Raw genomic sequence first — 26030 nt, forward strand, 5'->3', positions numbered from 1 at the left:
CTCTCGTTTTCTTTTTAATGGCTTTGAGCGCTTCGGGAGGTATATGCCAATCCGCTTTTCAACGTGCTTTTTAATATTCTGGATGCCTTATTTTATTATTATTATTATTTTTTTTTTTTTCAATTTTCATGGAAGGAAAATACGTGGAGCGTTACGAAGAACTTAAAAATGAAAGCATTTTATGCACCGATCGTATAAGCATATGGATGAAAGGGACTTTAGCTTCCTTAAAAAAAATGGAGGGAGGATATATTTTACCCTTTCAAAGTATTATCATTTTGACAATTATATATCATTCATCTTATATATTAGATTTGAGTGAAAAATCAACTAAAAAAAATTATTTCAAACAAAATCATCTAACGTTTATCAAATAAAAAAAATAATTTATTGAATAAAATGATTTATGCGCTTACCATAAACTGGTTACCAAACAACAGTAACAGACAACAACGAAAGCCAAAGGGGAGGTTAGGAGTTGCGGAGAGAGTATGAGGAAGAAAATTTTAAATGACGATAAGTAAAGATTGCTCTTTAAAAATAGGAAGAAAGATCCCTAGACGAAATTACATCGTTTTGGATTAAATCTCGTAACAACATCATTTTTAAATGAAATATGTATTATAATAATTGTATATAAATAACATTATTACAAAATATATATTACATCGTTCTGGATTAAATCTCAAAACAAAGTCATTTTTAAATGAAATATGTATTATAATAATTATATAAAAATAACATTATTTCAAAATATATATATATATAAAGCAATAATAACATTATCCGCTTACCTAAAATTCCTTGTCCGCCCGCTCACACATGACACATAGGCGAATCCGATATTGTATCCACTCGCCCAGTATTTCGGGCTGTACATCCGCCCGTATTCCGTAATCCACGTGGGTGGGGCAAATTGCGGAGAAAAAACCGGCCCGTTGTACAGGCCCAGTGAAAACCATGGAACCGGGCGTTTTCCTTGAACTCTGGAAGTATATTCCCTCAAAGTCCTTCTCTCGCTCTCTCTCAAATTCCATTTTCCCAGCACAGAGATCACCCAGCGCATGGTTAGAGTTGTAAATTTATAATCTTCCTCGTCCGGTTTACAGTCTAAACCCCGGCACCAAGGCGTCTCAAAGGTCACCTGGTAAATCCCTAGTTTTATCTTCTTCTGTTAATCATTTTCGTCTCTTGATTAATTCGGTTTACAAACCTAATTGGTTAAATAATCTCCATGCTGCTTAACTCTTAGTAATACCTTTTGTGTTTCATCGAAATTATTGAAGAACTGCGTAAGCCCTCTGTTTGGTTACTGGGAAAAGTTGAGGGAAAAGAAAGAACCCTTTTTTTGTGCGTTATTATCTTTTTTTTCTCACTATATTAACGAATCTGATAACCAAGCGGGCAAAGAATTTGGTTTTTTTTTTTTTTTTTCAATTTTTTTTTTCTGTAAAAACCTTTAACATAGGTCAGTTTGGTTGCTGAGGAAAAAGATAGAAGAGTAAAATGTTTATACTCTGTATTACTGTAATGCGAAATAGAAAATCGAAAAACTAGATTGACTCAAAATGGTTTGTTAGGCTCAGGATCTAAAACGAAAATTCACTGTCGTTTTGGTTTGATTATCGCTTATTGTAATCATACTATTAATTTTCATTAATCTAAGTCATTGGCTTTTATTTTATTTTTATTTTTTAAATGTGTTTATGGGTTTTGTAGAGTTAAGCTGTGCAAATTAAAACTCCAATTTTAATGGAGGGACCAGGAGGTGATATGACCACAGTGGTGCCGCTTGCCAAGTGGAGAAGCGAGTTTTCGAGGACCTTTCAGTATTATTTGGACCGATCGACGCCTCACCCACTTCAGAGGTGGCTAGGAACACTTGCAGTTGCAATGATTTACGTTTTGCGTGTTTACTATGTAAAAGGTTTCTATGTTGTTTCCTATGGTCTGGGGATCTATGTCTTGAACCTCTTGATTGGGTTTCTGTCGCCAAAGATTGATCCAGAGCTTGAAGCATTGGGCGGGGCTTCTTTGCCAACAAAAGGTTCTGATGAATTCAAGCCTTTCATTCGCCGTCTCCCAGAATTTAACTTCTGGTAATTTAGTATAGGCCTACTTGAGCTTGGACATTGGTTCATATTATTGCTTTGGCTCCCCTCTGTGCTTTTTATTGAATTCTTACATATAAAAAAAAAAAAAATTATTGCTTTGGTCGTCATTGTTGTCAGTAGGACTCATATTGGAGGGGTGATTTTCGGTACTATGTAAACCATCATGTTTGGATGCTTTGCTTTGTTCATTTACCCTGTACCACTCTGTTTACCCTTCTAGTTGTTTATAGAGTGTATAGAGTGGTTTAATTTCAATTTTTTAGCACAAATTACCGGTTTAGATGTTAGCCTTTTCATTTCAAATTTTAAATTCTAATTTTTTTAACATAGCTTAAAGGTCAAGTAAATTGCTACTGATTTAATTTTTTGTTTTTGATAACTTTCTTATTGTCAAGTTCGCAGCTATAATGTGCTTTGCTTAACCCAAATTGCAAACTACACTGTATCTTTGCTGTTTGAGATTCTTGAGGATTTGAATGTATAGCTAGCTGGCTAATCAAGGTTCCATTACAAAAGGATTACTACAAGACTGCAGTTTGGGGGAGAGTAAGCTATGGCGGGCAGGCTTGTATAGAGATTTTGTTTGGCCTGTTCTACCTTGTAGTTTCTGTGCGTTTTCTTGATGTTAATTTCTTCATATTGTGAAAGACATTTAGAATTCCCCAGGCAGTGCTTTTTGCTTCAGTTTTCTTCTTACCGTGCTTTCCCAATTTCCAGATTAGAATTTCCTGGTTCCACGGCTTTGATGTTCAATCTAGTAACTTAGTTTTGTGCTTTACATTTCATTTATACATCTTATATACATCATTGCTTTAGCTATTTGAAGTTTCCGTAAGTGCTATTATTTGAGTTAATTTTACTTTTCCCTGGTTAATGATCTCAGGTATTCCATCACGAAGGCTTTTATTGTTGCATTTGTCTTGACCCTCTTTTCTGTGTTGGATGTACCTGTGTTCTGGCCAATCTTGCTCTGCTACTGGGTTGTACTATTTGTCCTCACGATGAAACGACAAATCCTACACATGATCAAATACAAATATATCCCATTCGATCTTGGAAAGCAGGTGAGTTAACTTGTCTATTTTTTTTATTTTTATTTTTATTTTTTTTATGAATAAGTAGAACCATTGTTAACAAATAGAATCGACCGTACAAACAAGACTTCCAAACACATCAAAACACATTACAATCAGAGAATAACTCTGAAACCCAACTAGAAACAAGCAACAAACCAACACAACTAAACCAGAATGTTTACATCAATATTCCAGTTTAGACAAAGCCAAACATTCTCCAAATTCTTCTTGAATCTTCCTTTTCCAGAAATCCGAAACCGAACCTCCCAGAAAATCAGCTTCAAGATCTGTTCCTCAGTTCTAGGTTGGCCACCAAGTTAACTAGTCGTAAAATTCTGCAGTTGAAATTTTTTGGTGGCTGGTCGTTTTCAGCTGTTGATCTCTTTTTATGTTCATAACCTGTTTCTGTTCATTTTAACAGAGGTATACTGGTAAGAAGTCAGCTGGAACTAGTAGCCGTTCAAATAGAGACTAAAAGCTATAAATGTGCTGATCCAAGAGAAAGAAGAAAAGAGATGCTGAAGACCTGAATATGGTTCAAGGAGAAATGGGAAATTTAGACTTTGAACACGGTTGTAGATATTCGAACATGTACTTCACCGTGTATAATTGAATTGGATTTGAGAAATCATTTTTAGGCAGAAGGTTCACTTTTGGCCTTCGCTTTTTCTGTAGTTGAGCAAAAATTCATGCATGTTGAATTAAGATTTTGTTTCTTATATGATCTCACAACTTTTTCTATGCTACAACCTGCTAACTAAGGTTGATTAAAAATTGTCTGCTTTACGCTTGTTAAGAAGATTAAATTAAGAATTAGCAGCAATGGTGTTTTAGATATTGTGCGTGTAAACTCAGGCTGACTACCACCAGGCAATAAGACCTCCCCTTTCTCCCTCCACCTTCTTTTTTCTCTCTCATTTCCTTTTTTTTTTTTTTTTTTTTTTTTTTTTTTTTTCTCTTTTTTGGGAAAGATGGAAGTAAGATTGACCGCCTGCCCACCTCTGCCCCTCCATTGACCTTCCCTCCCCAGATCCACCTTGTGCGGCCGCACCTGCCAGTCACTAACACTCGGGATAAATAAATGCTAAAAAAAAAATATAATTAGGATTTAAGAAGTAAAATAATAAATTAAATGTGTTTGGGTGAAAATAGATTGAACACAGTAAAACTCGTAGGCATTTAAGATCAGTTTACGATTTCAAAAAGTGTGATTTAAAAATAATAATTTTAAAATATACGACTTGAAAAGTTGAATTTTAAAAACGCAGTTAAGCGTTCATTTGACAAAATGACAAGTTAAACTGTTTTGTGTTTTTAAAAAAGCATCAATTTGATTGTGATTTGGTAATTTTTTTAAAACGCAATTCTTAAACAATTTATATTCTGCATTTTGGTTTAAAATTATACTTTTTATTTACGAAATCACAATCCCAAACACACACTTAATCAAAACATGAGAAAATTTGAAGTTAAGAAGCTGTGTTTGTATTTGCTTAAACAAAATTTGTATTTTAGAGATTTTCAATTAAACGAAAGGGAGACAACTTTTATGCCTTAGCCTTACGTCACAACTGTGGATTTACAATTTCCTATAAAATTGTTTGATTGATTTTGCAACTATATATGGCCTTGCGTTCATTTGAGTCGTAGGAATTGAGGAGCAACCCCGAATCCAGAATACCCACCCTACCTTCTCTTCCTCCAAACAGCGCTTACCATTCCCTCGCAATCAATGTCGGGAGGAAGGAATAGAGTAGAACTGTAGAAGCGAAGGGGGTTTCTTCGCTTATCCATCAGGTTTCATAGAATTGCGTTCCTCACTCGACAGCATCATCACATCAAAAACTTCTTTTGCCTCTGCCAGCATATTGCCGGACGCACTTCGCAAAGAGGAGATGCCGACCGAGGCAAAAGAAGTTTTTGGTCTGATAGTTATGGCCGTAACTTTGGATTTACGTTTCAACGTCTGTTTACGCGTGCTGTTGGCTTTGGCTATGAGTCTACGACTACGACCGCTCGTTTCCACGTTGGATTTACGTCTCAAGGTCCGTTTTATATTCTGTCTACGAATTATTTGGCATTGAAACGTTTTAGGCTGATGAGACATTTGTTCTATTGCAGATTGCAAGAACCCAGCTGATATCTGAATTTATTGCTACAATTGGAGCTTGCTTTGAGGAATTCAAACCACCCAAGAAGCACCCTAACTTGTGGGTGGGCGGCTTTAGGAGCTCTGGCGCTAGTTGCTTCCTCTTTTCTGAAAAGGAAGATGGGCTGCACTGAAGCCCAATCTGGATGTTTGATTGTTGCTCTTCTCCTAGAGTTGATGGTAATTCGAATCCATAGAATGAAAATGAAGGACATTAACCTTGGAATTCTTTTATATTGTCCAAGAAATTTGAAGATGATCATGCCTTTAGGTGTCCACTTGTGAACGATTCATTGATTCAAACAAAAAACTTTGTACCCGTCAGGGTGCAGCCTAGTGGTCGACGAGCAGTAAACTTGTACGGTTTGATTGTGCATTAGGATTTCTCCTGGATTTCTTGATACTCGGTTCTGGCTGGTGGAGTCTTAGTTTCCGGGGTTTACTCCTCAGGATATCACTCCGAAGAGCCTTGCCTTGGTGAGGTTTCACGTTATAAAAATAAATAAATAAAAACTTTGTGGGCGAGAAGAAAAAAGAAAGACAGCAAATATGACACACTCACTATTCATTAATCTTTCACAAGCAAACCTAACTTGACTAGGAATTTGGCATTTTGGAGAGAGAGAGAGAGAGAGAGAGAGAGAGAGTGGGTGAGAGTGTGGGTGCTAACTCTCTCGACTTTTGCAACCTCACACAGAAGCCCTACGGGCATCTAATTATTTCATTTTGGCTTTTCAGTATCAAGTAACAGCTGCAGCCACACGATAACAAGGAGGTGGAGAGATGTAGCATGTATCAACTATCAGCCAGTCATGTGAAAACTATACGTACTGGTGATTATTGGAACTCTTCCTGTATATACTCATGAACTTGGCCACAAATTCTGCACAAAAGATACACAAAATACCAGTGAACTGCCTGTATACTGGTGAGTGCTCGGAATAAATTTCCTCATGAAGCAGTTCAGAGCAAGCTTAACCCTACATGTGAGGTGCGGATGCATTTTGGAATTGTGTGGTTGATGTGTATCATTATAAATCATGAAATATTTACAGTGATTTTTATTTGTTACCTTCTAATTTCAGTAAAGCAGTTGTTCCTGTTGGGAGTTTCTTACTCTGTAAACAACAAACTTGAGTTACTATCTCCTTGTCAACAACACAATGTAACAAAGGAAACATAGAACTAACATATAAGGATAAAAAATGATAAAGAATTCATTTCTAAGGTACCATCACCTTTTCAACAAAACAGAACAACAAAAGTTAGCACTCACATAATAAGCATGCCAATAATAAAGTTCCCTTTTAGTATTCCCTTCAACTCGCTTAAGGAACTGTTCCACTAGCTTCTGCATGTTAGAAACACTACATCCTCACAAAACAGTATTTTGGTAAATATATAGATTGATTATTTTGGCATATTAAATGTATCACCTGGAGGATCAGATTTGGGGGAACAAAATCCAAAAGAAGCTTTTGAAGCTTTCCCCGTATTAAATATAATCTGTCAAAACCATAAATGTGTAATGTCATATTAGAATTTCTTCACAAGGAATCAAAAGTATGCTACTTGTGGTAGGGTTCATAATTTCCATTTTGAGCTAAACCTCTGATTCAAGTGTTGGACTGCTTCTTCCTGTTTTATACCCAGATGATAAATTTAAGCAGCCTCTAGAGAATAATCTCATCCAGGGCAAGAGACTGAAAGTGTTTTGAAGGATTCATAATTGAAATGCTTCAAACTTATCTCAAACAAAGAAACTGTCATTTGCTGTATAAACTTTCAAGCCATTTAGTTATCAGGTATAATGGTAAAACATAAATTCTTTACATTCATCAAGTAGTGTCAGAATATTTTTTTTTTGGATAAGTAATCTAATCTTTCTTCTTCTTCTTTTTCTTTTTTTCTCCTTTTCTCATTTGTCTCAACAGACCTCCTCTCCTTCCCTTAAAAAGAAAAACCTACCTTGCTGGTGATGGATCAGCTAGGATATCTGCAGCAAGTTCCACTAGGACCTCTTCCCATCCAAGTGGAATTGGTTGGTCATCGACAAAAGGGTAGCTGCACAGTGACAGTGACAGTATCCTCGTAAGTATAATCAATTTATTTGAAACTTAAATTTTTTTCTTCAGGAACTAACTTGTGTGCTTTGCATGCTTCAAGAGCCATGATTGCTTTTCTCAGGTTCTGCTTTGATTTTGTAGCAATCTTAGCAGCAAAGCTCATGGGTAGATCAAAGTTCTCCTTTCTTGCTATTTGAATAAGAACCTCCATGATCTGGGAAATTGGAGGTATGAATGAGGATTAAGAGAAAGTCAGAAGTATGGAAGATGGAAACATTCTAATGTACAGTGCTTATTATTAAACAGTTAGAATCCAAAATCAATCTGAAACTTACTTCATGAGTAACAGGAGCATCAACCTTGATAACTTTGCAGCGGTTTTTCACTGATTCAAGGATTTCTACATCATCTTCACAGCAGAGTATGAGTTTACAAGCATCTGTGTAACAGTCCATAATCCATTTTATCAAGTGCTGAAGGTTCTGCGCTGCTTTGTCAACCTCATAGAGGACTATCACTGAAAGCAAGAAAAAGGAACCATGTTAGCTTCGAAAGAGCAGGTTAAACCATCAAGAAAAGTTGTGTACGCGTTTAAAAGATGAACCTTTGTAATCTGGTTTGAAATTAACATTGCTGACTTCAGGTGTAATTGCATATTTACTGCTTATGTCCTTGACTAATCCCATTAATGCATATCTAGCATTTGCTTCCAACTTTACATTGAGCTCCACATGGTAAGTGCTGGACGTTAATGGAACCACTACTTGCATATGCCTTCTTTCCTGTCAGTATATAACACGAGCTCCAGCATTGAATTTGGGAGGTAACCACTAAAACTGCTAATTCGTTATCGAATTCAACAAATTATGGCTACTTGAACTTTAAAACAGCCTTCATTTCTAGGCATGATCAATGCATTCTTTTACCCATAAATAGCTTTTTATATACCTTTCTCTATCTTGTAAAGAAATGTTATCCAAGTCACTTGAGATCCATAACATAATAGGAGTTTTTTGAAATCCCTTGAAAGATGAAATTTTTTAGTTCAATGTCATTCCATTGATGCAGATATGTCATGACATTAGTTTATGTAATTCTAAGTTCCAATGAGTTTCTGGCTTTTTAAAACATGATCTATGCAGATATGTTATGGCATTGGTTGAGTTCAGCGCACCTTTGTTCAAGCATATTAATATGAGTTTCTGGCTTTTTAAAACATGATCTATGCAGATATGTTATGGCATTGGTTGAGTTCAGCGCACCTTTGTTCAAGCATATTAATAAATAGTCCTATCAACTCTTTTGATTTTATAGGTAAACCATAATTAGTCAAAACAGGGGACTTGAAAGATCAATTTTTGTGAAATAATTAAAAAGAATAACAATTCACAGATTGAATGTCCTTACTGATATTTCCCAAATTTGTTATTAAAGGACTCAATATTTCAATGTCTATTCTAGTAGAGCATACCTGAATCGGGAAACATCTTAGATCATGGGATAGCTGCATATAAGTTCGATAAAGTAACTTAGGCATCTAGAAATAAGTCCAACAAAAAGTAACTTAAAATGTTATTGCATTTGATGAACAGAAACTCACATTCCAACATGCATCACCATATATTTCACGTAGAAGAGCCATGGCTAGTGCTCTCTTCCCAGAACCAGATGGTCCCTCGATCAAAATATTGGGACAGGGGCCATGAGATGCCTAAGAATTCAACACACTGAGTTATTTATGGAAATGGACTGCTGGTAAAACATATCAACAAAGGTACGTAACATAAAATTGTTAACAGAAATAATTTGCATTTGAAACTGGGTCTAACTTGGCAGAATAACACAAATAATCCACATAGTGATGGGAAAAATATTACAGGAGGAAAGAATTTGCCATCCTGAAATAACTTACAATTTGCTGCAGAAGTTGAGCTTCTTGTTTGTGGCAAGTGAATCCATTCAATGAACCGGGCTGATGTTTATCTCCCCAAAATTGTGTAAGGTTTTCAACCACAAATGCCTTCTCAATAAATGAAGCTTCATCAACTGCTCGATGTTCAGGTGATTTCGATTTTCTGCAACTCCCCATCCTAATACAAGCAAACCATGCATCTGTTTGGCTCTTCCTCCTGTTGTCTGTGAATTTTTGCATGCTCCCGCTTGTTCTCCCACTAGAATCACTCATTTTACTACTCTTGTCACTTAGTTTACCGCTATTCTTCCCGCTGATAGCAGAGCTAGAGGTCATAGTTGTTTGTGACAAACCATTCCTGGATGAAGTATCCCGGGCATTGTGATCAAAATTATCAGTTGCTCTCAGTCGGAGACGAGCAGTAGCGTTTCTTGCGGAAAGTATATTTGGCTTTGGGCTGATCAAATGCCTTTCAAAACCATTATTTTTGGGTAAGACATTCTTCTGCAATGCCAGCACCCTGTGGTCACGAGAAAAGAAGATATCACCTGGTGAAAAGGATCCCGTGCTGTCAATTATTGGAGCATTACCTTTGTGGTCACTAGAAAGCTTTGCCTTGGCAATCATTTCATTGAGTTCACCGATTGAAGTTGCTTTTGACAATGGTGAGGGGTTCCTCTCTTCTCTTTGCAACATATGACCATAGTCGTTTTTTGGGTCTTCCTCTCTCCCTCTGGCTCTTGGAGCAGTCGCTGATCTACGCCTGTGGTGTGTTTTCTCACTCACTCTATTGACTTCAAGAAGCTGTGGATGAGCTCCAGTTCCCTCTCTAGTGGGTGTTCTGCGATTCTGCTTTCTACTTGAGCCTACAAAACCATTCTTATCCAAATTGTGCTCCTCTACGCCAGGTTTATAGGGAGACTTTTGTCTTTGAAGCTCAGCTCTTGACAAAGGACTAATATTTCTCCGAAAATCAAAACCTGGTGCGGGTGAAAGAGCTTTACCATTATCTCTCGTTGGCTTGTGTGGGGACTTGGTACTGCTGTGTTTCCATCGAGCCGGGCTGGCCACAGAAGCCTTGGCAGGAGATGAGACTTCATATTCGAACCTCGATGAATGCCTCCTGCTGAGTTTCATTGGGCTGGTATTTCTTGGCATCATGTTTTTAAGACCTTCAGAGCCTAAAGCTCCATTCTTATCATTGCTCTCATGCCATGGACTTTCATGCCAGTCATTCTCCGTATCAGACGGTTCATAACCACTCCGGCTCTTATTCAATGAGGCTGAGGAACTAGGCTGAGAGGCCCTGCTATACCGTGGTGATTTCTCCATTCCTGAATATTGAAACTTGCCAAAATTCAGTCAGCTAGCTCCAGTTTGCAAATAGAAGCTCACTTCAATAATGTATAACTGATGTAGACCTGGGAGAAGTTTGAGCGGAGGAGGACCGTGTGGAGGGGACGCTTTATACAGGTCTGAAGTTTACCTGACAGGGGTGGTTACACGGAGTGGTTCTGCCTTAGAGGGATTCTTTGTCAAAAAGAAAGAAAGAAAAAAGAAGTTTGAGCGGAGGAGGAATGAGCAAGCATTCGAGAGTTCACTGACTCTCACTTGAGGGTCGCTCTAGGATTTGTAGAAGGATTATGAGTTATTGTGTTTGCAGATTCTACTTCTCACTATGCCACGCCTCATCAATAACCAACTGGTTCTAAGATTGAAATCAAACACTCTATAAGTTTTGCAGACACTGTATGATTCAAAAGGACATGCAAGTCTATGGGATGGTGAAGCAACTAATAGTAAGAGATGAAAAGATGGTGGAATAGCCGAAAATGGGTATCAAAGAAACTGGAATAAAGAGCATCCATTTAGACTGAGATGCTCAAATTTATGAATATGCTTATAAAGATGACAGACGCATCGGTGATGACGATGAAAATGCTTGGTGTTGAGCAATAAGGTTCATCTCCAGTGAATTTACAACTACAAAAACGTTGTCATTCCTGTAATTACCAAGCTCACCATCGAGGATGCTTTGTCGTTGTACTCTTGTCTCCGTGGCTACCTGACAAAGAAATTTCGAATCAAATAGATGATGTGCGGCTATGCAGGTAGTTTACTTGAGTGATCAACTTGTATTGGTTGGAACTTGGAAGTTCACAAAACCGCCGTTGACGACAACGTTTTTTCTTGTTCTAAACTTCCAGTTCGCATCTTATGACAACGTTTTCTGTGGCTACCTGAAGATGTGAAGGCGACAATATTGCATGCTCGTCAGAGTTTTTTAGTAGACCATACGGAATGTCCATTCATGACAGTTTTCCTCTGTTGTACCCAAAAAGAGAATAGCATGTTCTACCATCTACAATGGTGTACCCAAAAATAGTCCCCAGGAAATGACTCTCTGGTTTGGCTTTTTCTAGAGTCTTTTCTAAAACAAAACCATCTGTTAAATGACAAATTATCCCAAAAAGTTGAGTTGCGCGCTTATTTATTTGGACAAATGGGTTCTATAGGAACTCTCTCACAGTCATAGAGCCATAAATTGTTGGGGATTCAAATCCGAGCTGAGAACGTATATCATATTAAACCACAACTTATTCAAAAGATTTAAGCTAATAATAATAATAATAATAAATTTAATTATTTAATTAGTACGTTATCATCATCGCTTGGTTTCCTTTGCTAACCAACAAAAAGACAAGAAACGTGGGTAACCCTTCTCCAGGTGCTAGTTCCTAAATTTGTTTTTGTTTGCGACTCCTAAAAGGTTGGAAGTTCAATCCCCGCAACTGTTTGAGCATAATTCGATGATGTGCTGACCAATTGATGATGTTTCATCCAGCCTTTCTTTTTTTTTTTTCTTTCTTTTTTTTGAATTTAAGAGGCTCATGTTGACAAATGGTCACCAAGTTTACTTGCATTGCAATCTTTATGTTAAAAATTTGATTAATTATTGTACACTCATGTTACATGTTTACCGTTAATTTGCTCTACTCACAATCAACATATAGAAGCCACATCATCAAATCCATACAAACAATTTATGAATAATTTTTGCTCAAAGAATGGTATTTTTCTAAACTTTTTGGATAGGGATTGAGGGTCTTTTATGGTGTACGGTTTATAGTTTACAGCTTTTTGGGTTGACGAAAACAGCTGGCATTCATAGTTTGTTTGTGACAAACTAGTTGGACTTTATACTTTATAGGCTAGCCATATTTGCATTATGAGAAATGCTACACATATTCTCACTCTCGCATTCCAAAGTGTACACTCCCTAACGTTACAGTAAAAATGACCATTTGATCCAAAATCCAACATCAATCCATTCAAAATCTAATAGTGACAACTTTATCAACACATGACATTAAATTAGCAATAAACAGAAATCATATGTCATGGTAGTAAGTAAATTACAATGGTAGTAGTGGTATAAGAATTAGAACTTGTTGGATTTTGGGGGTGAGGAGGGTTAGTGCCGAATGCGGGAAACTTACAGCTCTCATCTTCGGTTAGTGCAGTTGGTGTTGTGTTAGAAGATTTGCTTCGGTTTTGTATCTTCAAACCACCAGTTCAGACGATCACTGGGCCGAGTCATTCATTTGGCCCATTCTGAATAATTTTTAGGTTTTTAGGTATTTATGGTGCCGTTGTCGGGTTACCCACCTCTTTGTTTTGTTTCTGTTTGTTGGAATCCTCCCCTTTCCCTTTTTCCTTTGTATTGAATAGAAATTTATATTATATATGGGGAGAGGGGTCAATTGCGTTGTCATCGGTTGGATTTTACAGAGGTTCATCAGCACAAGTCCCTCGATGCACAAACCATTAGTTCAGTGGAAATTTTTCATGGTCCTCCCACCAGCAAAAGCAAAAGAAAATTTGTTTTGAGATTAACATGTTCTATCGCAAGCTACAAGAACCGCAAAGTAATCATAGACCATGGAGGCTTCACGAGGTTGTCCTTTTATTATACATGTACGGTAGGACATAACATATTGCCTGCAGAAACGATCGAGTACCCCATGCAAGTTCTAGACAAACTGATCCAGGTGTTCATCCAAAGTGGTGTATTTCACCTCTGGATAAAGCTCAGAAGACTTCACGCCAACAGAAGCATCAATCTCAAAGTTCCCAGCATCACCCTTCACAAACACGGAGTGACTGATGGATACAAAGAGGTTTGCAGGCATGGGAGATTCTGCAGAAAACAAAAAATAAGTATCAGCAGAGTAGACCAACCTTTTCATTGTTTTTTTTTTTTTTTTAATCTTTACAAATGGTACAAAAAACAACCAATAACAAAGAAGATAATCCGACTACCCGACTAAACAAAATGAGGTTATCCATAAGCAAACGCAATATATATCAACTAATGAAAGTGTTCTTGCTCACCCTGGATTTTCTTAAGAAGTTGATCCTCCAGAACATAAATCTTCTCGAGGGTCTTGCTTATCTTCTTCTCCCACAGGGAGACGATCTCATTGAAGGACAAAATGTTGGCAGGGGGTCTCAGATAGAGAATCTTGTTCAATGTTCTCCGATCATCAACTGCTTTTATGGTATAAGTGGCAACATCTTCTTCCTTGACAAAAATTGCTGTTAACATGGAAAATAACATTCACTTGATCATCAGTTGTTCTTCTGTAACCAAACTATATCCACCAACAGAAAACACTTATACACGTACACATGTAGATACAAAAAATGTCGTTTAAGGTAAAAGATGATTGAATTTATTTACTAATACCTTTGGGATTTCCATCTCCAATTATTTGTACTTTTTCTCTGGGAGGAGCTGTGGCACCTGCCTGTCCAAAGTTGCGCAGAAAGGACCCAGCAAAGCCATTGGACACGACGTATGTATATGGAACTCCTTCAGCCTCAATTGATCTCCGGATGCCAGCCTTGAGCCCAAAAAAGCTTGCAGCTGGCTCAACTGCATGGGCACAATCCACATCCGGTCCAAACTCCGATGGGAGGAATCTCTGAAATCCAACCACGTACCTTTCATTGTTTACTTTTTCACATCTCTCATTTAATTCAAGATTTATTAGCGTGACAAATTAAGATTTGGGTAGCAAATAATTAAGTAGTAAATGAATCATGGAGATGATCATCAGAAAAAAAATTATTATTGATAAAAGATAAGAAATTATTATTTACAAAAGATAAAGTAACAAATGGAGATAACATGCACTACTCTAAACTTTAATACGTAAAACATCTCAATCTCCAGTCTCCACCCAAAAAAGAAAAACAATTGTTGGAATCTATCTCTTTGCTGTGACATCTTACAAGCAGTAAAAACTACCACTCATCCCAATACAACTTGTAAGTTCCTTAGAAATTGATTTAAGTCCACGTGATAGTGTTAGTGGCTGAAGTGACGGCGTGACACTACATCAATTTGTAAGTTCATGAGATATTTACAACGTCAACCATTGAATAATTAAATTTGATTATGACTATGGGACAATATCATTTAAACTATCACGTCAATTTGTAAGAGTTGTAATAAAGCTGAAATAATCAAGAAATTTAAAGTCTCTCAGTAATTTGTTGTTCAAATTGTAATTTGAGCAGTATATTGTAAGATGAATAATGATTCAATGCCACCTAAATATACAACTTTTTACCACCTTGCCTATGTGGCAAGGTGGTCCCCCACTACTTTTTGAGTTTTTTTATTTTTTAAAAATAAATTAAAGTGGGGGACCACCTTGCCACATAGACAAGGTGGTGAAAAGTTGTATATTTAGGTGGTAGTGAATCACTACTCTTGTAAGATAGTATATTTAGACCTGACCTACCTGCCCAAATGAATTTTTGGCTCTCCGGCCACTTATACGGGCATATGAGTTTCATATAAATTCTCTCATATACACTGCCCTAACAATTTAGACAGCAAATTACTAACGATTTGGACAACAAATTGCTGCATATCCTAATCCAGAAAAAAGAATAGAAGACAGGAAAAAAAAGGGGACTTGGTCAAGAAAGGTGGGAGGTGTGCGGCTAAGCAACTTTGAAAACATGGTAGAGGATAGATATATATATATATATATATATATATATATATATAGACGGTGGCTGCGGTGTATGATATTTCAATGAATCCACCCACCAATTAAAGTCACATTATCAACAATTACATATAATCCAAAAAGGTAAAGGCAACTTCCAGGAAAATGTTGAAAAGTTATCCAGCAAGATGACTTGCCTTGATATTTCCAGCTTCTTTGATGGCAGCAATAATCTTCGCCTGATCAGCTATCTGTTGTGACCCAACTGTAGAGATCACTATATCGACTTGCTTGATTGCCTTCAGCAAGCTCTCATGATGATAGATGTCTCCCTGTGAAAAACCGGCATGGTTTTCAAGATCAAAAGGCTGAACCAAATTATCAAACAGTACATGGGCAAGATGATGAAAACATACATAGAGAAGTGTCACCCCAGAGCTCTTGAAGCTCTCAATGACATGAGACTTTTCGGGATTAGAAGCTGTGCTTTCTCTGACCAATGCAAAAGTGGGGTGTCCAGCTTTTGCGCTTGCCACCACTATGTATTTTCCGATGTATCCGGTCGCTCCGATCACCAAAATCTTGCTTTTTTGAGCCATTCAGAGAGAAGTGGAAATGAAAATGGACGGGGCAGTGGGTGTAACTATGTAAGCAAAGCAGAGAGTTCTCACCCACCCAAGCTCGTAAGTCTAGATGAATGACTCTTTGGTTTGACTTTTTCTTGGGTCTGTCCCTCGATGCACAAACCATTTTCTATAAATCCTGGCCCTTCATATGTGATATTTTAACAAGTTAAGTCCCATGTTGGATGGAAGGATTTAACATGTTATTAATTAAATGATTTAATTATTATACGGGCGTCAGATCGTATTAATTAATTAATTAATTAAATTTAATATTTTTTTTTATTAATTTTAAGTTATTGGGATAAATAGTGATTTGATATGGTATTAGAGTCGAAATTCTTGAGTTCAAACTTAACTTTACAGTTTATTCCTATTTTCAATTAATATAAGCTTAAGCTTTTGAAAATAAGTGGTATGATTTAACATGGTTATTAGAACAAAAATTCAACATGAAGTTGTCTTCTCGTCATTTACCCATTCTAGTAAAAATATTAAACGTGTCCAGAAACCCAAAGAATAAAAAACTTTTTACTTTCATTATTTGAAGCACAATATAAGTAGCAGATTGAGATGGAAACAAGGGTACAATTGTACGAAGGTTGGAGTCCAAGGGTATGTAATATACGACAAGTAATTAAACAAGGGCACAAGTGACAATTGCAGCAAATGAACGAGGTTGCATTTTTATTTATTGCACACGGACAGGGTAAAAGACAGGGAGAAGATGTTGGCACAAAGGAACATTGTCCCAAGTTTTAGACAAAAAGATGGAGGTATTCATCCACACTGGTGCATTTCACCTCTGGATAAAGCTCAGAAGCCTCCACGCCAAAAGAAGCCTCGATCTCAAAGTTTGTATCATCTCCCTTCACAAAAACAGAGTAACCGATGGACAGAAAGAAGTTTAAGGGGAAGGGAGATTCTGCAGAAAGGCACCAAATATAAGTATCAGAACAGAACAACTTGATTTATGTGCTTAGAAAAAGTGCACATGGAGAAAAATAATTTTTTAATTATTTTGACTAGTAAGTTTGTTGAGGTTGCTGGGAATGTTTAAATGATTAAATTTTGATAAGAGAATAAATTAAATGATTAAATTAATCGCTTCTTATTAATTTAAGCTTTTGAAATAAGTGTTGATAATTATTTATTTGCAGATATCTTGTTAGAATATAAATTAAATAATTAAATTCACCAATTCTTATCTACTTAAGCTTTTGCTATAAGTGGTGATTATGATATAAATTTGAATCTTGACTTCACATTTTACCTTCTATTTTCACTTAAATATTCTACGTTCTTGTTTGTTGAGAGAGAGTATAATGGGGTGATTTAATATAAGAAGTTGTAAGAGTTAAGTAGCCCACATGACATGGCACATACAAAATTATTAGACTACTAATGTTATAAGGTTATCTAATCTAAAAGTAATGATTCATTACCACCTTTTTATACAACCTTTCACCATCTTACTTATGTGGCAAGGTAGTCTCTTACTATTTTTTGAGTTTTAAAAATAGAGTAATGATTGAATACCACCTAAAGATACAACTTTTTACCACCTTGCCTATGTGGCAAGGTGGTCCCCTACCTTAATTTATTTTTAAAAAATAAAAAAATTCAAAAAGTAGTGGGGGACCACCTTGCCACATAGACAAGGTGGTGAAAAGTTGTATATTTAGGTGGTAGTGAATCATTACTCTTAAAAATAAAATAAGAATAATGATTCAATGCCACCTAAATATACAACTTTTTACCACCTTGCCTATGTGGCAAAGTGGTCCCCCACAACTTTTTAAGTTTTTTTATTTTTTTTAAATAAATTAAAGTGGGGGACCACCTTGCCACATAGACAAGGTGGTGAAAAGTTGTATATTTAGGTAGTAGTGAATCACTACTCATAAAATAAAGGAGAAATGATCCCTACACTCATTTCTCACAACAACCCCACGATAAGCTGACGTGGCTGGTAATATTTTATTATTTTTTTGTTTTGTTTTCATTTCTTTTTGTAAAAAAATAATAAAATATTACCAGCCACGTCAGCTTGTTGTGGGGTTGTTGTGAGAAATGAGTGTATGGATCATTTCTCAAAATAAAGTGGAGGACCACCTTGCCACATAAGCAAGGTGGTGAAAAGTTGTATAAAAAAGATGGCAATAAATCATTTCTCCTAATCTAATCCTATTAAACTATTGGTCAAATAAAAGAAGTGGTTTTTATTGGACTCCGAATTTGATGGGAAGTGGAGTTATAGTTGAATAAGAAAACCGATCCTCTCTGCCTTATAAACTTATACAATATCCATCATGTCTAACTTAAGAAGGTCAAGTGATCAGAAAAATCATTTTTGGTATTTACGCTTTCAAATAAAGATTCAAAACAGATTTTGTTGCTATGGATTATTTGTATATTGTTGTGAAAATCATGATAGTTAGAATGTTGGAATTTATAAAATATTATGTACATCCTGTTTACAGCTAAACAAGTTAGATCTAGCTATATGAAAAAACTAAACAACAACGGGTGAAATTGTTATTACTCTCACCCTGTATTTTCTCCAGAACTTGATCCTCTAGAAGATAAATCTTTTTGAGGGTCTTGCCAATCTTCTTCTCCCACAGGGAGACAATCTCATTAAAAGACAAAATGTTGGCAGGGGGTCTCAGATAGAGGATCTTATTCAAGGTTGTGGGATCATCCGCTGCTTTTATGGTATAAGTTGCAATATCCTCTTCCTTGACATAAATTGCTGTTAACATGGAAAATAACATTCATTTGATCAGTTGTTCGTCTGTAACCAAACTATATCCACCAACAGAAAACACTTGTACACACATATGTAGATTCAAAGAATGTCGTTTAAGGTTAAAGATGATTGGATTTATACTAATACCTTTGGGATTTCCATCTCCAATTATTTCTACTTTTTCTCTAGGAGGAGCTGTGGCACCTGCCTGTCCAAAGTTAGGCAAAAAGTACCCAGCAAAGCCATTAGACACGATGAAGGTATATGGAACTCCTTCAGCCTCAATTGATCTCCGGATGTTAGACTTGAGCCCGAAAAAACTTGCAGCTGGCTCGACTGCATGGACACGATCCACGTCCAATCCAAACTCGGATGGGAGGAATCTCTGAAATCCACCCATATTTCATGAATTAAAATCCAGTAAAGGAAAAAAGAACAGCCAAGAGATTAATGTAAGAAACTTAAGTTGTTTAGCGCGCACGATGACTTGCCTTGATATTTCCAGCTTCTTTGATGGCAGCAATAATCTTCGCCTGATCAGCAATCTGTTCTGACCCAACTGTAGAAATCACTATATCGACTTGCTTGATTGCCTTCAGCAAGCTTTCATGATGACAGATGTCTCCCTGTGAAAAACCGGCATGATTTTCAAGATCAAAATACTCAACACAAATTATCAAACAGTACATGGGCAAGATGATGAAAACATACATAGAGAAGTGTCACCCCAGAGCTCTTGAAGCTCTCAATGACCTGAGACTTTTCGGGATTAGAAGCTGTGCTTTCTCTGACCAATGCAAAAGTGGGGTGTCCAGCTTTTGCGCTTGCCTCCACTATGTATTTTCCGATGTATCCGGTCCCTCCGATCACCAAAATCTTGCTTCTTCCAGCCATTCAGAGGGAAGTAGAAATGAAAATGGACGGGGCAGTGCGTGTAAGTAAAGCAGAGAGTTGCGACTATCTCGGGGGTTGGACCAGAGTCTTAAAGCTTAGGGTCTGTTTGGCAAGCCATTTTCTATTACCCATAATTGCCTTTTGGCCCAGCAAATAAAAAATCATTTAAGTTTTTTATATCACATCAATTAAGGGTTAGTTTGGCAACTATTGTGAAATATATGTTTGAATGGTAGTTAATTGATGTGAACGTGGTCACAATCCTTTCCGGGTTCAAATTATCCCGTTGACTAATATTCTTGAATATTGTTAAATCTTTGTATTTATTAGAGGTTAATTTAACCCCACTTGCTATATTCTTCCAAGATTTAAAGTCTGTTTGGCCCAATCATTCTACAAGTAAAAAGCGTATTTTTAAAATAAAACACAGAAAATGTCTTGTTAGTGAGTGCCTTTTTTTTTAAAAAAAAAAAAAATAAAATTATAATTTGAAAACATAGAGAAATTTATGTTTTTAAATTGCAGGTAAGAAAATGCTTTTAAAAAATTCACAATTTTAAAAGCTTAACTATAACTTTATCAAACATTTAATTGCGTTTTAAAAACCGCAAAACTCAACGACCTTTACCCTTGTTAAGTATATTTCAATACACTAATTGAGCAAATACCCTCTTAATGCTTTTAGATGTTGCGGGCAACATGTTTTGGCTACCCTATTGTTCGAGTAAAATAAGACAATTTTAGTTCTCACGTGCTCTAATGATAGATTTTAGTTTAATAAATTGAATTAAAATTTTTTTCCTCTAACCCAAATTTAAAGGAAAAATGTCCTTTAGAGTTTATTATATGCTACCACCGTGACACTAGTGTAAGCTATGATAGAAGGATTTAGAAAAGTAGTTTGCATTGAATAGTTTCTTATAACTATTGGCAAGGTGCAGAAGTGCAGTGACCATATATGATGATGCTAAAACTTTCATTCTCTTTTATAAGGGACTAAAAGAGGGGAAATGCTAAAGAGGAGACTCTCATCCCCCTTTGTCACCCTCTTTTTCTTAAAAAAATTGGTTTTTATTAAAAAGTTGTCTCTGATGTGACATCAGAGACAACTTTTTAATAAAAATCAATTTTTTTATTATAAAATGGTGATAAGGGGGGGATAAAGGGATGATGTGTAGAAGCTCTCCTAAAAGAGACCACGATGACAATGACCAATTAATTTGGGAAATGCTAAAAATCCTCCCTTCATCCTCCCTTTGTCCACCTCTTTTGCTTAAAAAAATTAATTTTAAGCAAAAAGGTGTCTCTGATGTCACATCAGAGACACCTTTTTGCTTAAAATCAATTTTTTTATAATAAATGGAGGATGAAAGGTGGATGAGGGGTGCATGTGTAGCACCCCTCAGGACAAAAAGAGAGTGCAGCACACCCCACTTAAAGTGGACCTGGATTCTCTTGATTGAGAGGAAGTGGAGAGGAGCTAGTTAGTTATAATTAATATTTTTGTAATTTCACATAATATAAAATTATAAAAAATACCCCTAACTATAAATGATGCAGAATAATTTGAGTTCAATAACAGTTAAGTTTTCATTATCAACATTATCAACATGTGTGTTGAAAGCACATATTTTCAATCATTTTTATCGCTTTCACTACTTCACCCGTCAACTAGCTTCAACAACGAGCTCTAATCAAGCCTTCAAATTAATGAATTTACAACCATATTACCAAAAGTAAACCCCGAGGGGAATTAATTTGAAGTGTAAGCCTATAAGATTGTACAAGTTACAGCGACCAGAGGGAAGCCTCAGGTGTTAATATATACTTGACAACCAATCCAACAACGCCCTGTTGGCGAGCTCTGGAACTTCGTCATGTGGACAGTGTCCGGCTTGCAAGTTAACGAGAGACGTTTTTGGATAAAACTGCTTGATTCGGTTAGCCTTGGCAGGACCGACCCATGGGTCCAAGTCACCCCACAGCAACAACAGTGGGCAAGAGAGTTCACTCAAGACACTGTCCAAAGTGTATTTGCTTTGATTAAACATGAATCTCGTCATTAACCTGTGGCCAAAAAATGATACGACAGCATTAATGAATGTGTGACATGGCGGAAGTGATAGGAAAAGAAAAGAAGTACTGCGACTTCAATTCTAGAAACACCAAGAAACCGAAAATTTCAATAATACATTACTCAATATGTTATTATCAAAAGTTGATCTTCCCTTACATTTAGCACTCTTTTTATAATAGTAAATACAAAGCTTCAAAAGGAAAGAAACTAATTGCTAGAATTAATCTAAGCATGCCAATTTCTCAACTATAGAAAGTTAATTAGCTTCTTTTGTGCTTAGCTTTTATGATTTTTATTTATTTATTTATTTATTTCATCTAGTTAGGTGTTTCTCTTTTAAATTTATTGTGTGCCGGAGTTGCGTCTTTCGTTTTTAATGATATTTTGATTACTTTTATATATAAATAAAGTCTAACTAATGCTAGCAACCCAAAGATGGGGAAATCTCATGAAGTTGGAAAGCTAAGGGAAATAATTAAATAAAGTCAATGCTAACAAATAAACCAAAATATATATACTCTAATTATCTAAGAAGGAATCTGCTCAAACGGCGCTGTTTAGACTGTCGCGATCGCACTCCAGTTCGAACATTGGTGCGGCCGGAGAATTCAGCCAAAATTTACTGCTTATGTCCTTGACTAATCCCATTAATGCATATCTAGCATTTGCTTCCAACTTTACATTGAGCTCCACATGGTGAGTGCTGGACGTTAATGCATGGAACCACTACTTGCATAGGCCTTCTTTCCTGTCAGTATATAACGCGAGCTCCAGCATTGAATTTGGGAGGTAACCACAAGAAAGCCCTTTTGATAAGAATGAGCTTTTAAAACTCAACATTTGCAGCCTCTAATGAAATATCGACACATCATCTAAACACACACTAAACATTAGACATGAAAACACTAGATTTTATATCAAAAAATAAAACCAATGAACAAAAAAGCACTTTTTGAGTTTTCTTCCTTGCAAGTTGCAAAGACTCCACCATCCCTACCGGATTTGCCCAAGAAAACTGAGGAAAAATGAAGGTTTACTGTCTAGAAATCGTCGTTCTTTAATTTGTTTCAAAGGATTGCATGTTTTCATGTTTATTTTGTTTTTAATGACTTATTTACTTATAATTGGTTGCTGTAAAATGAGGGTTTACAGGTCATCCTTATCGAAGGTATTCTATTGTTTTAATGTGAAGAAAGAAAGAATAATAGAATATGCCATAATGGGATTAATCAGTAATCACCTGCTTGCCTTGTAGTTGTGGGGAACACCGTTTTTCAAAAGATGGAATAATTCTCCTCGGATATGCTGGCTTCATGTCGCAGCGAATCAAACGGTGTTTGGGTACAAGAAGAAGCTTATTGCCCCATTTCTTAAATAGGGTTGAGATTTCCAAACAATTTGCTGTTAGGATTGTTATAATTTTAAGAGCAAAATGTGAGAGAACTCTTATAAAAATATATTTTTATGGGAAATATGTTGAATCTATCTATATCCCCTAAATATGTTTTTCATGGTCCTCCCTCCCACCGGCAAGCAAAAAGCATAAGAAAATTTGATTTGAGATTAACATGTTCTATCGCAAGCTACAAGAACCGCAAAGTAATCATAGACCATGGAGACTTCACGAGGTTGTCCTTTTATTATACACGTACGGTAAGACATAACATATTACCCACAGAAACGATCGAGTACCCCAAGTTCTAGACAAACTGATCCAGGAGTTCATCCAAAGTGGTGTATTTCACCTCGGGATAAAGCTCAGAAGACTTCACGCCAACAGAAGCCTCAATCTCAAAGTTCCCAGCATCACCCTCACAAACACGGAGTGACTGATGGATACAAAGAGGTCTGCGGACATGGGAGATTCTGCAGAAAACAAAAAAGAAGCATCAGCAGAACAGACCAACCTTTTCATCATTTTTTTCTGGGATAATTATCTTTTCCCCCGTGAACTACCAAAAAATGCGCGATGCCCCCATGAACTACCAACTCGACCAAAATAGAGCATTCAACTACCAAAGACAACCATTTTCCTCCCTTCTGTCAGTTAGAAGGGTTAAAAGAAACAGTCAACGGGTCATGTGCCGTTTTACCTGGGAGCATGTTGGAAGATAGTGGTAGTTCATGGGGAAAAGAGGAAGATGGTGGTAGTTCATGGGGAAAAAAGGAAAAAAATGACGGTAAAACGGCGTGTGACGGTCACATAACCCGTTGACCGTTTGTTTTAACCCCTTTGACTGACGGAAGGGGGAAAAGGGTTTTATTTGGTAGTTGAATGCTCTATTTTGATCGAGTTGGTAGTTCATGGGAGCATCGCTCATTTTTTGGTAGTTCATGGGGGAAAAGGTAATTACCCATTTTTTTATTGTTACAAATGATATAAGAAACAACCGATAACAAAGACGATAATATATCCGACTACCCTACTAAAGAAAATGAGGTTATCCATGAGCAAACACAATATATATCAACGAGTGAAATTGTTCTTACTACTCACCCTGTATTTTCTTCAGAAGTTGATCCTCTAGAAGATAAATCTTCTCGAGGGTCTTGCCAATCTTCTTCTCCCACAGGGAGACAATCTCATTAAAAGACAAAATGTTGGCAGGGGGTCTCAGATAGAGGATCTTATTCAAGGTTCTGGGATCATCCGCTGCTTTTATGGTATAAGTTGCAATATCTTCTTCCTTGACAAAAATTGCTGTTAACATGGAAAATAACATTAATTACATCAGTTGTTCTTCTGTAACAAAACAATATCCACTAACAGAAAACACTTATACACACATATGTAGATACAAAGAATGTCGTTTAAGGTTAAAGATGATTGGATTTATACTAATACCTTTGGGATTTCCATCTCCAATTATTACTACTTTTTCTCTGGGAGGAGCTGTGGCACCTGCCTGTGCAAAGTTGCGCAGAAAGTACCCAGCAAAGCCATTGGACACGACGTATGTATATGGAACTCCTTCAGCCTCAATTGATCTCCGGATGCCAGCCTTGAGCCCAAAAAAGCTTGCAGCTGGCTCAACTGCATAGTCTGCATGGACACGACCCACGTCCGATCCAAACTCGGATGGGAGGAATCTCTGAAATCCACCCATAGTTCATGAATTAAAATCCAGTAAAGGAAAAAAGAACAGCCAAGAAATTATTGTAGGAAACTAAAGTTGTTTAGCACGATGACTTGCCTTGATATTTCCAGCTTCTTTGATGGCAGCAATAATCTTCACCTGATCAGCTATCTGTTGTGACCCAACTGCAGAGATCACTATATCGACTTGCTTGATTACCTTCACCAAGTTCTCATGATGATAGATGTCTCCCTGCGAAAAACCGGCATGATTTTCAAGATCAAAATACTCAACACAAATGATCAAACAGTACATGGGCAAGATGATGAATACATACATAGAGAAGTGTCACCCCAGAGCTCTTGAAGCTCTCATTGATTTTCAAGATCAAAATACTAAACCAAAGTATCAAACAGTACATGGGCAAGATGATGAATACATACATAGAGAAGTGTCACCCCAGAGCTCTTGAAGCTCTCAATGACATGAGACTTTTCGGGATTAGAAGCTGTGCTTTCTCTGACCAGTGCAAAAGTGGGGTGTCCAGCTTTTGCGCTTGCCTCCACTATGTATTTTCCGATGTATCCGGTCCCTCCGATAACCAAAATCTTACTTCTTTCAGCCATTCAGAGACAAGCTCTAGATCTAGCTGAAACGAAAATGGACGGGGCAGGGGGTGTAAAAGTAGAGCAGAGAGTTGAGTCTATCTCGGGGGTTAGTCTACAGTTACTTTAGTGCCACTCATAGAAAGTACAACCTACCCAGATGTAACCTACCCAGGTGTCTGCCATCATTATTTCTTACACCTGCCGCCATTTTTAAATACATATTATATACTTTTTATGCTTGCTATTTTTTTTTTTTATAGATTTTTATGCTTGCTATTTAATAAATAAAGGAAAAAAAATTACACATATCCTTAAACTACCAACTCATTATCTATCTCAATTCGACCTTTTGCAATCTTCATTTTAACAATATGATTACTCATTTTATAGTCAAATTACATGTTTATTTTATTGAGAATTTAAGATGTAGGACAATAAGGTGGGAATTCTAAATGCCTAGATGAACATAAAACTTACAATTATTGAAGTAGGGCTACTCTTCGGTCTACACATTAATTTTATACAAAACTACGTCGTGTCAATTAATATAAAATAAAGGTAAATGATGGCAAAATATGTGCATTTAAATGGTCAGCTTAACACCAATATCCACCTACTTTTCGTTTTCATCATCTTACCCTTTTTTCTAAACCTTT

At 36.6% G+C, this 26030-nt stretch overlaps 4 protein-coding genes, 1 long non-coding RNA gene and 1 pseudogene across 8 annotated transcripts; 2 read left to right on the forward strand and 4 right to left on the reverse strand.

The window, feature by feature from the left end:
* Positions 1–976: 976 nt before the first annotated feature.
* On the forward strand, positions 977–3911 carry LOC133865041 (protein RER1B-like). Its single transcript, XM_062301511.1, has 4 exons — positions 977–1147; positions 1720–2099; positions 2998–3178; positions 3612–3911. Exons 2-4 carry the CDS (start codon positions 1753–1755, stop codon positions 3663–3665), a joined length of 582 nt encoding a protein of 193 aa, XP_062157495.1. The 5' UTR covers positions 977–1147; positions 1720–1752; the 3' UTR covers positions 3666–3911.
* A 925-nt stretch (positions 3912–4836) lies between these two features.
* On the forward strand, positions 4837–8269 carry LOC133862632 (uncharacterized). 4 transcript variants are annotated; one of them, XR_009899257.1, is made up of 6 exons: positions 4837–5235; positions 5312–5816; positions 6078–6330; positions 6993–7144; positions 7274–7430; positions 7506–8269. It is a non-coding gene; the product is annotated as an uncharacterized LOC133862632 (long non-coding RNA). The 4 variants fall into 4 exon arrangements; XR_009899260.1 differs by having other exon boundaries at positions 7527–8269; XR_009899258.1 differs by having other exon boundaries at positions 7547–8269.
* A 1009-nt stretch (positions 8270–9278) lies between these two features.
* LOC133862560 (uncharacterized) lies at positions 9279–10649 on the reverse strand. The gene has a single exon (XM_062298391.1). The coding sequence runs from the start codon at positions 10647–10649 to the stop codon at positions 9279–9281; it is 1371 nt and encodes a 456-aa protein (XP_062154375.1).
* A 2485-nt stretch (positions 10650–13134) lies between these two features.
* On the reverse strand, positions 13135–16067 carry LOC133864367 (eugenol synthase 2-like). The gene is made up of 5 exons (XM_062300673.1): positions 15760–16067; positions 15541–15675; positions 14068–14305; positions 13713–13916; positions 13135–13518 (listed from the first exon to the last, which is right to left on the reverse strand). Exons 1-5 carry the CDS (start codon positions 15940–15942, stop codon positions 13352–13354), a joined length of 927 nt encoding a protein of 308 aa, XP_062156657.1. The 5' UTR covers positions 15943–16067; the 3' UTR covers positions 13135–13351.
* A 419-nt stretch (positions 16068–16486) lies between these two features.
* Positions 16487–19695, reverse strand: LOC133864945 (phenylcoumaran benzylic ether reductase POP1-like). Its single transcript, XM_062301396.1, has 5 exons — positions 19430–19695; positions 19210–19344; positions 18866–19103; positions 18518–18721; positions 16487–16891 (listed from the first exon to the last, which is right to left on the reverse strand). Exons 1-5 carry the CDS (start codon positions 19610–19612, stop codon positions 16725–16727), a joined length of 927 nt encoding a protein of 308 aa, XP_062157380.1. The 5' UTR covers positions 19613–19695; the 3' UTR covers positions 16487–16724.
* Positions 19696–23232: 3537 nt separating this feature from the next.
* LOC133864397 (phenylcoumaran benzylic ether reductase Betv6-like) lies at positions 23233–25531 on the reverse strand (annotated as a pseudogene).
* Positions 25532–26030: the final 499 nt, after the last annotated feature.

This window comes from Alnus glutinosa, chromosome 3 (genome assembly GCF_958979055.1).
Source record: "Alnus glutinosa chromosome 3, dhAlnGlut1.1, whole genome shotgun sequence".
In the NCBI taxonomy this organism is placed as follows: Eukaryota; Viridiplantae; Streptophyta; class Magnoliopsida; order Fagales; family Betulaceae; genus Alnus; species Alnus glutinosa.

Coding starts and splice junctions, on each gene's coding strand:
- LOC133865041 (XM_062301511.1), top strand. CDS start 1,753: ATGGAGGGACCAGGAGGTGATATGACCACAGTGGTGCCGCTTGCCAAG. Junction 2,100..2,997: donor CTCCCAGAATTTAACTTCTG/GTAATTTAGTAT, acceptor TAATGATCTCAG/GTATTCCATCACGAAGGCTT. Junction 3,179..3,611: donor CATTCGATCTTGGAAAGCAG/GTGAGTTAACTT, acceptor TCATTTTAACAG/AGGTATACTGGTAAGAAGTC.
- LOC133862560 (XM_062298391.1), bottom strand. CDS start 10,649: ATGGAGAAATCACCACGGTATAGCAGGGCCTCTCAGCCTAGTTCCTCA.
- LOC133864367 (XM_062300673.1), bottom strand. CDS start 15,942: ATGGCTCAAAAAAGCAAGATTTTGGTGATCGGAGCGACCGGATACATC. Junction 14,306..15,540: donor AAGAAGCTGGAAATATCAAG/GCAAGTCATCTT, acceptor GTTGGATTTCAG/AGATTCCTCCCATCGGAGTT. Junction 13,917..14,067: donor TGGAGATGGAAATCCCAAAG/GTATTAGTAAAT, acceptor CCATGTTAACAG/CAATTTTTGTCAAGGAAGAA.
- LOC133864945 (XM_062301396.1), bottom strand. CDS start 19,612: ATGGCTGGAAGAAGCAAGATTTTGGTGATCGGAGGGACCGGATACATC. Junction 19,345..19,429: donor CTGGGGTGACACTTCTCTAT/GTATGTTTTCAT, acceptor GGTTTTTCACAG/GGAGACATCTGTCATCATGA. Junction 19,104..19,209: donor AAGAAGCTGGAAATATCAAG/GCAAGTCATCGT, acceptor GGTGGATTTCAG/AGATTCCTCCCATCCGAGTT.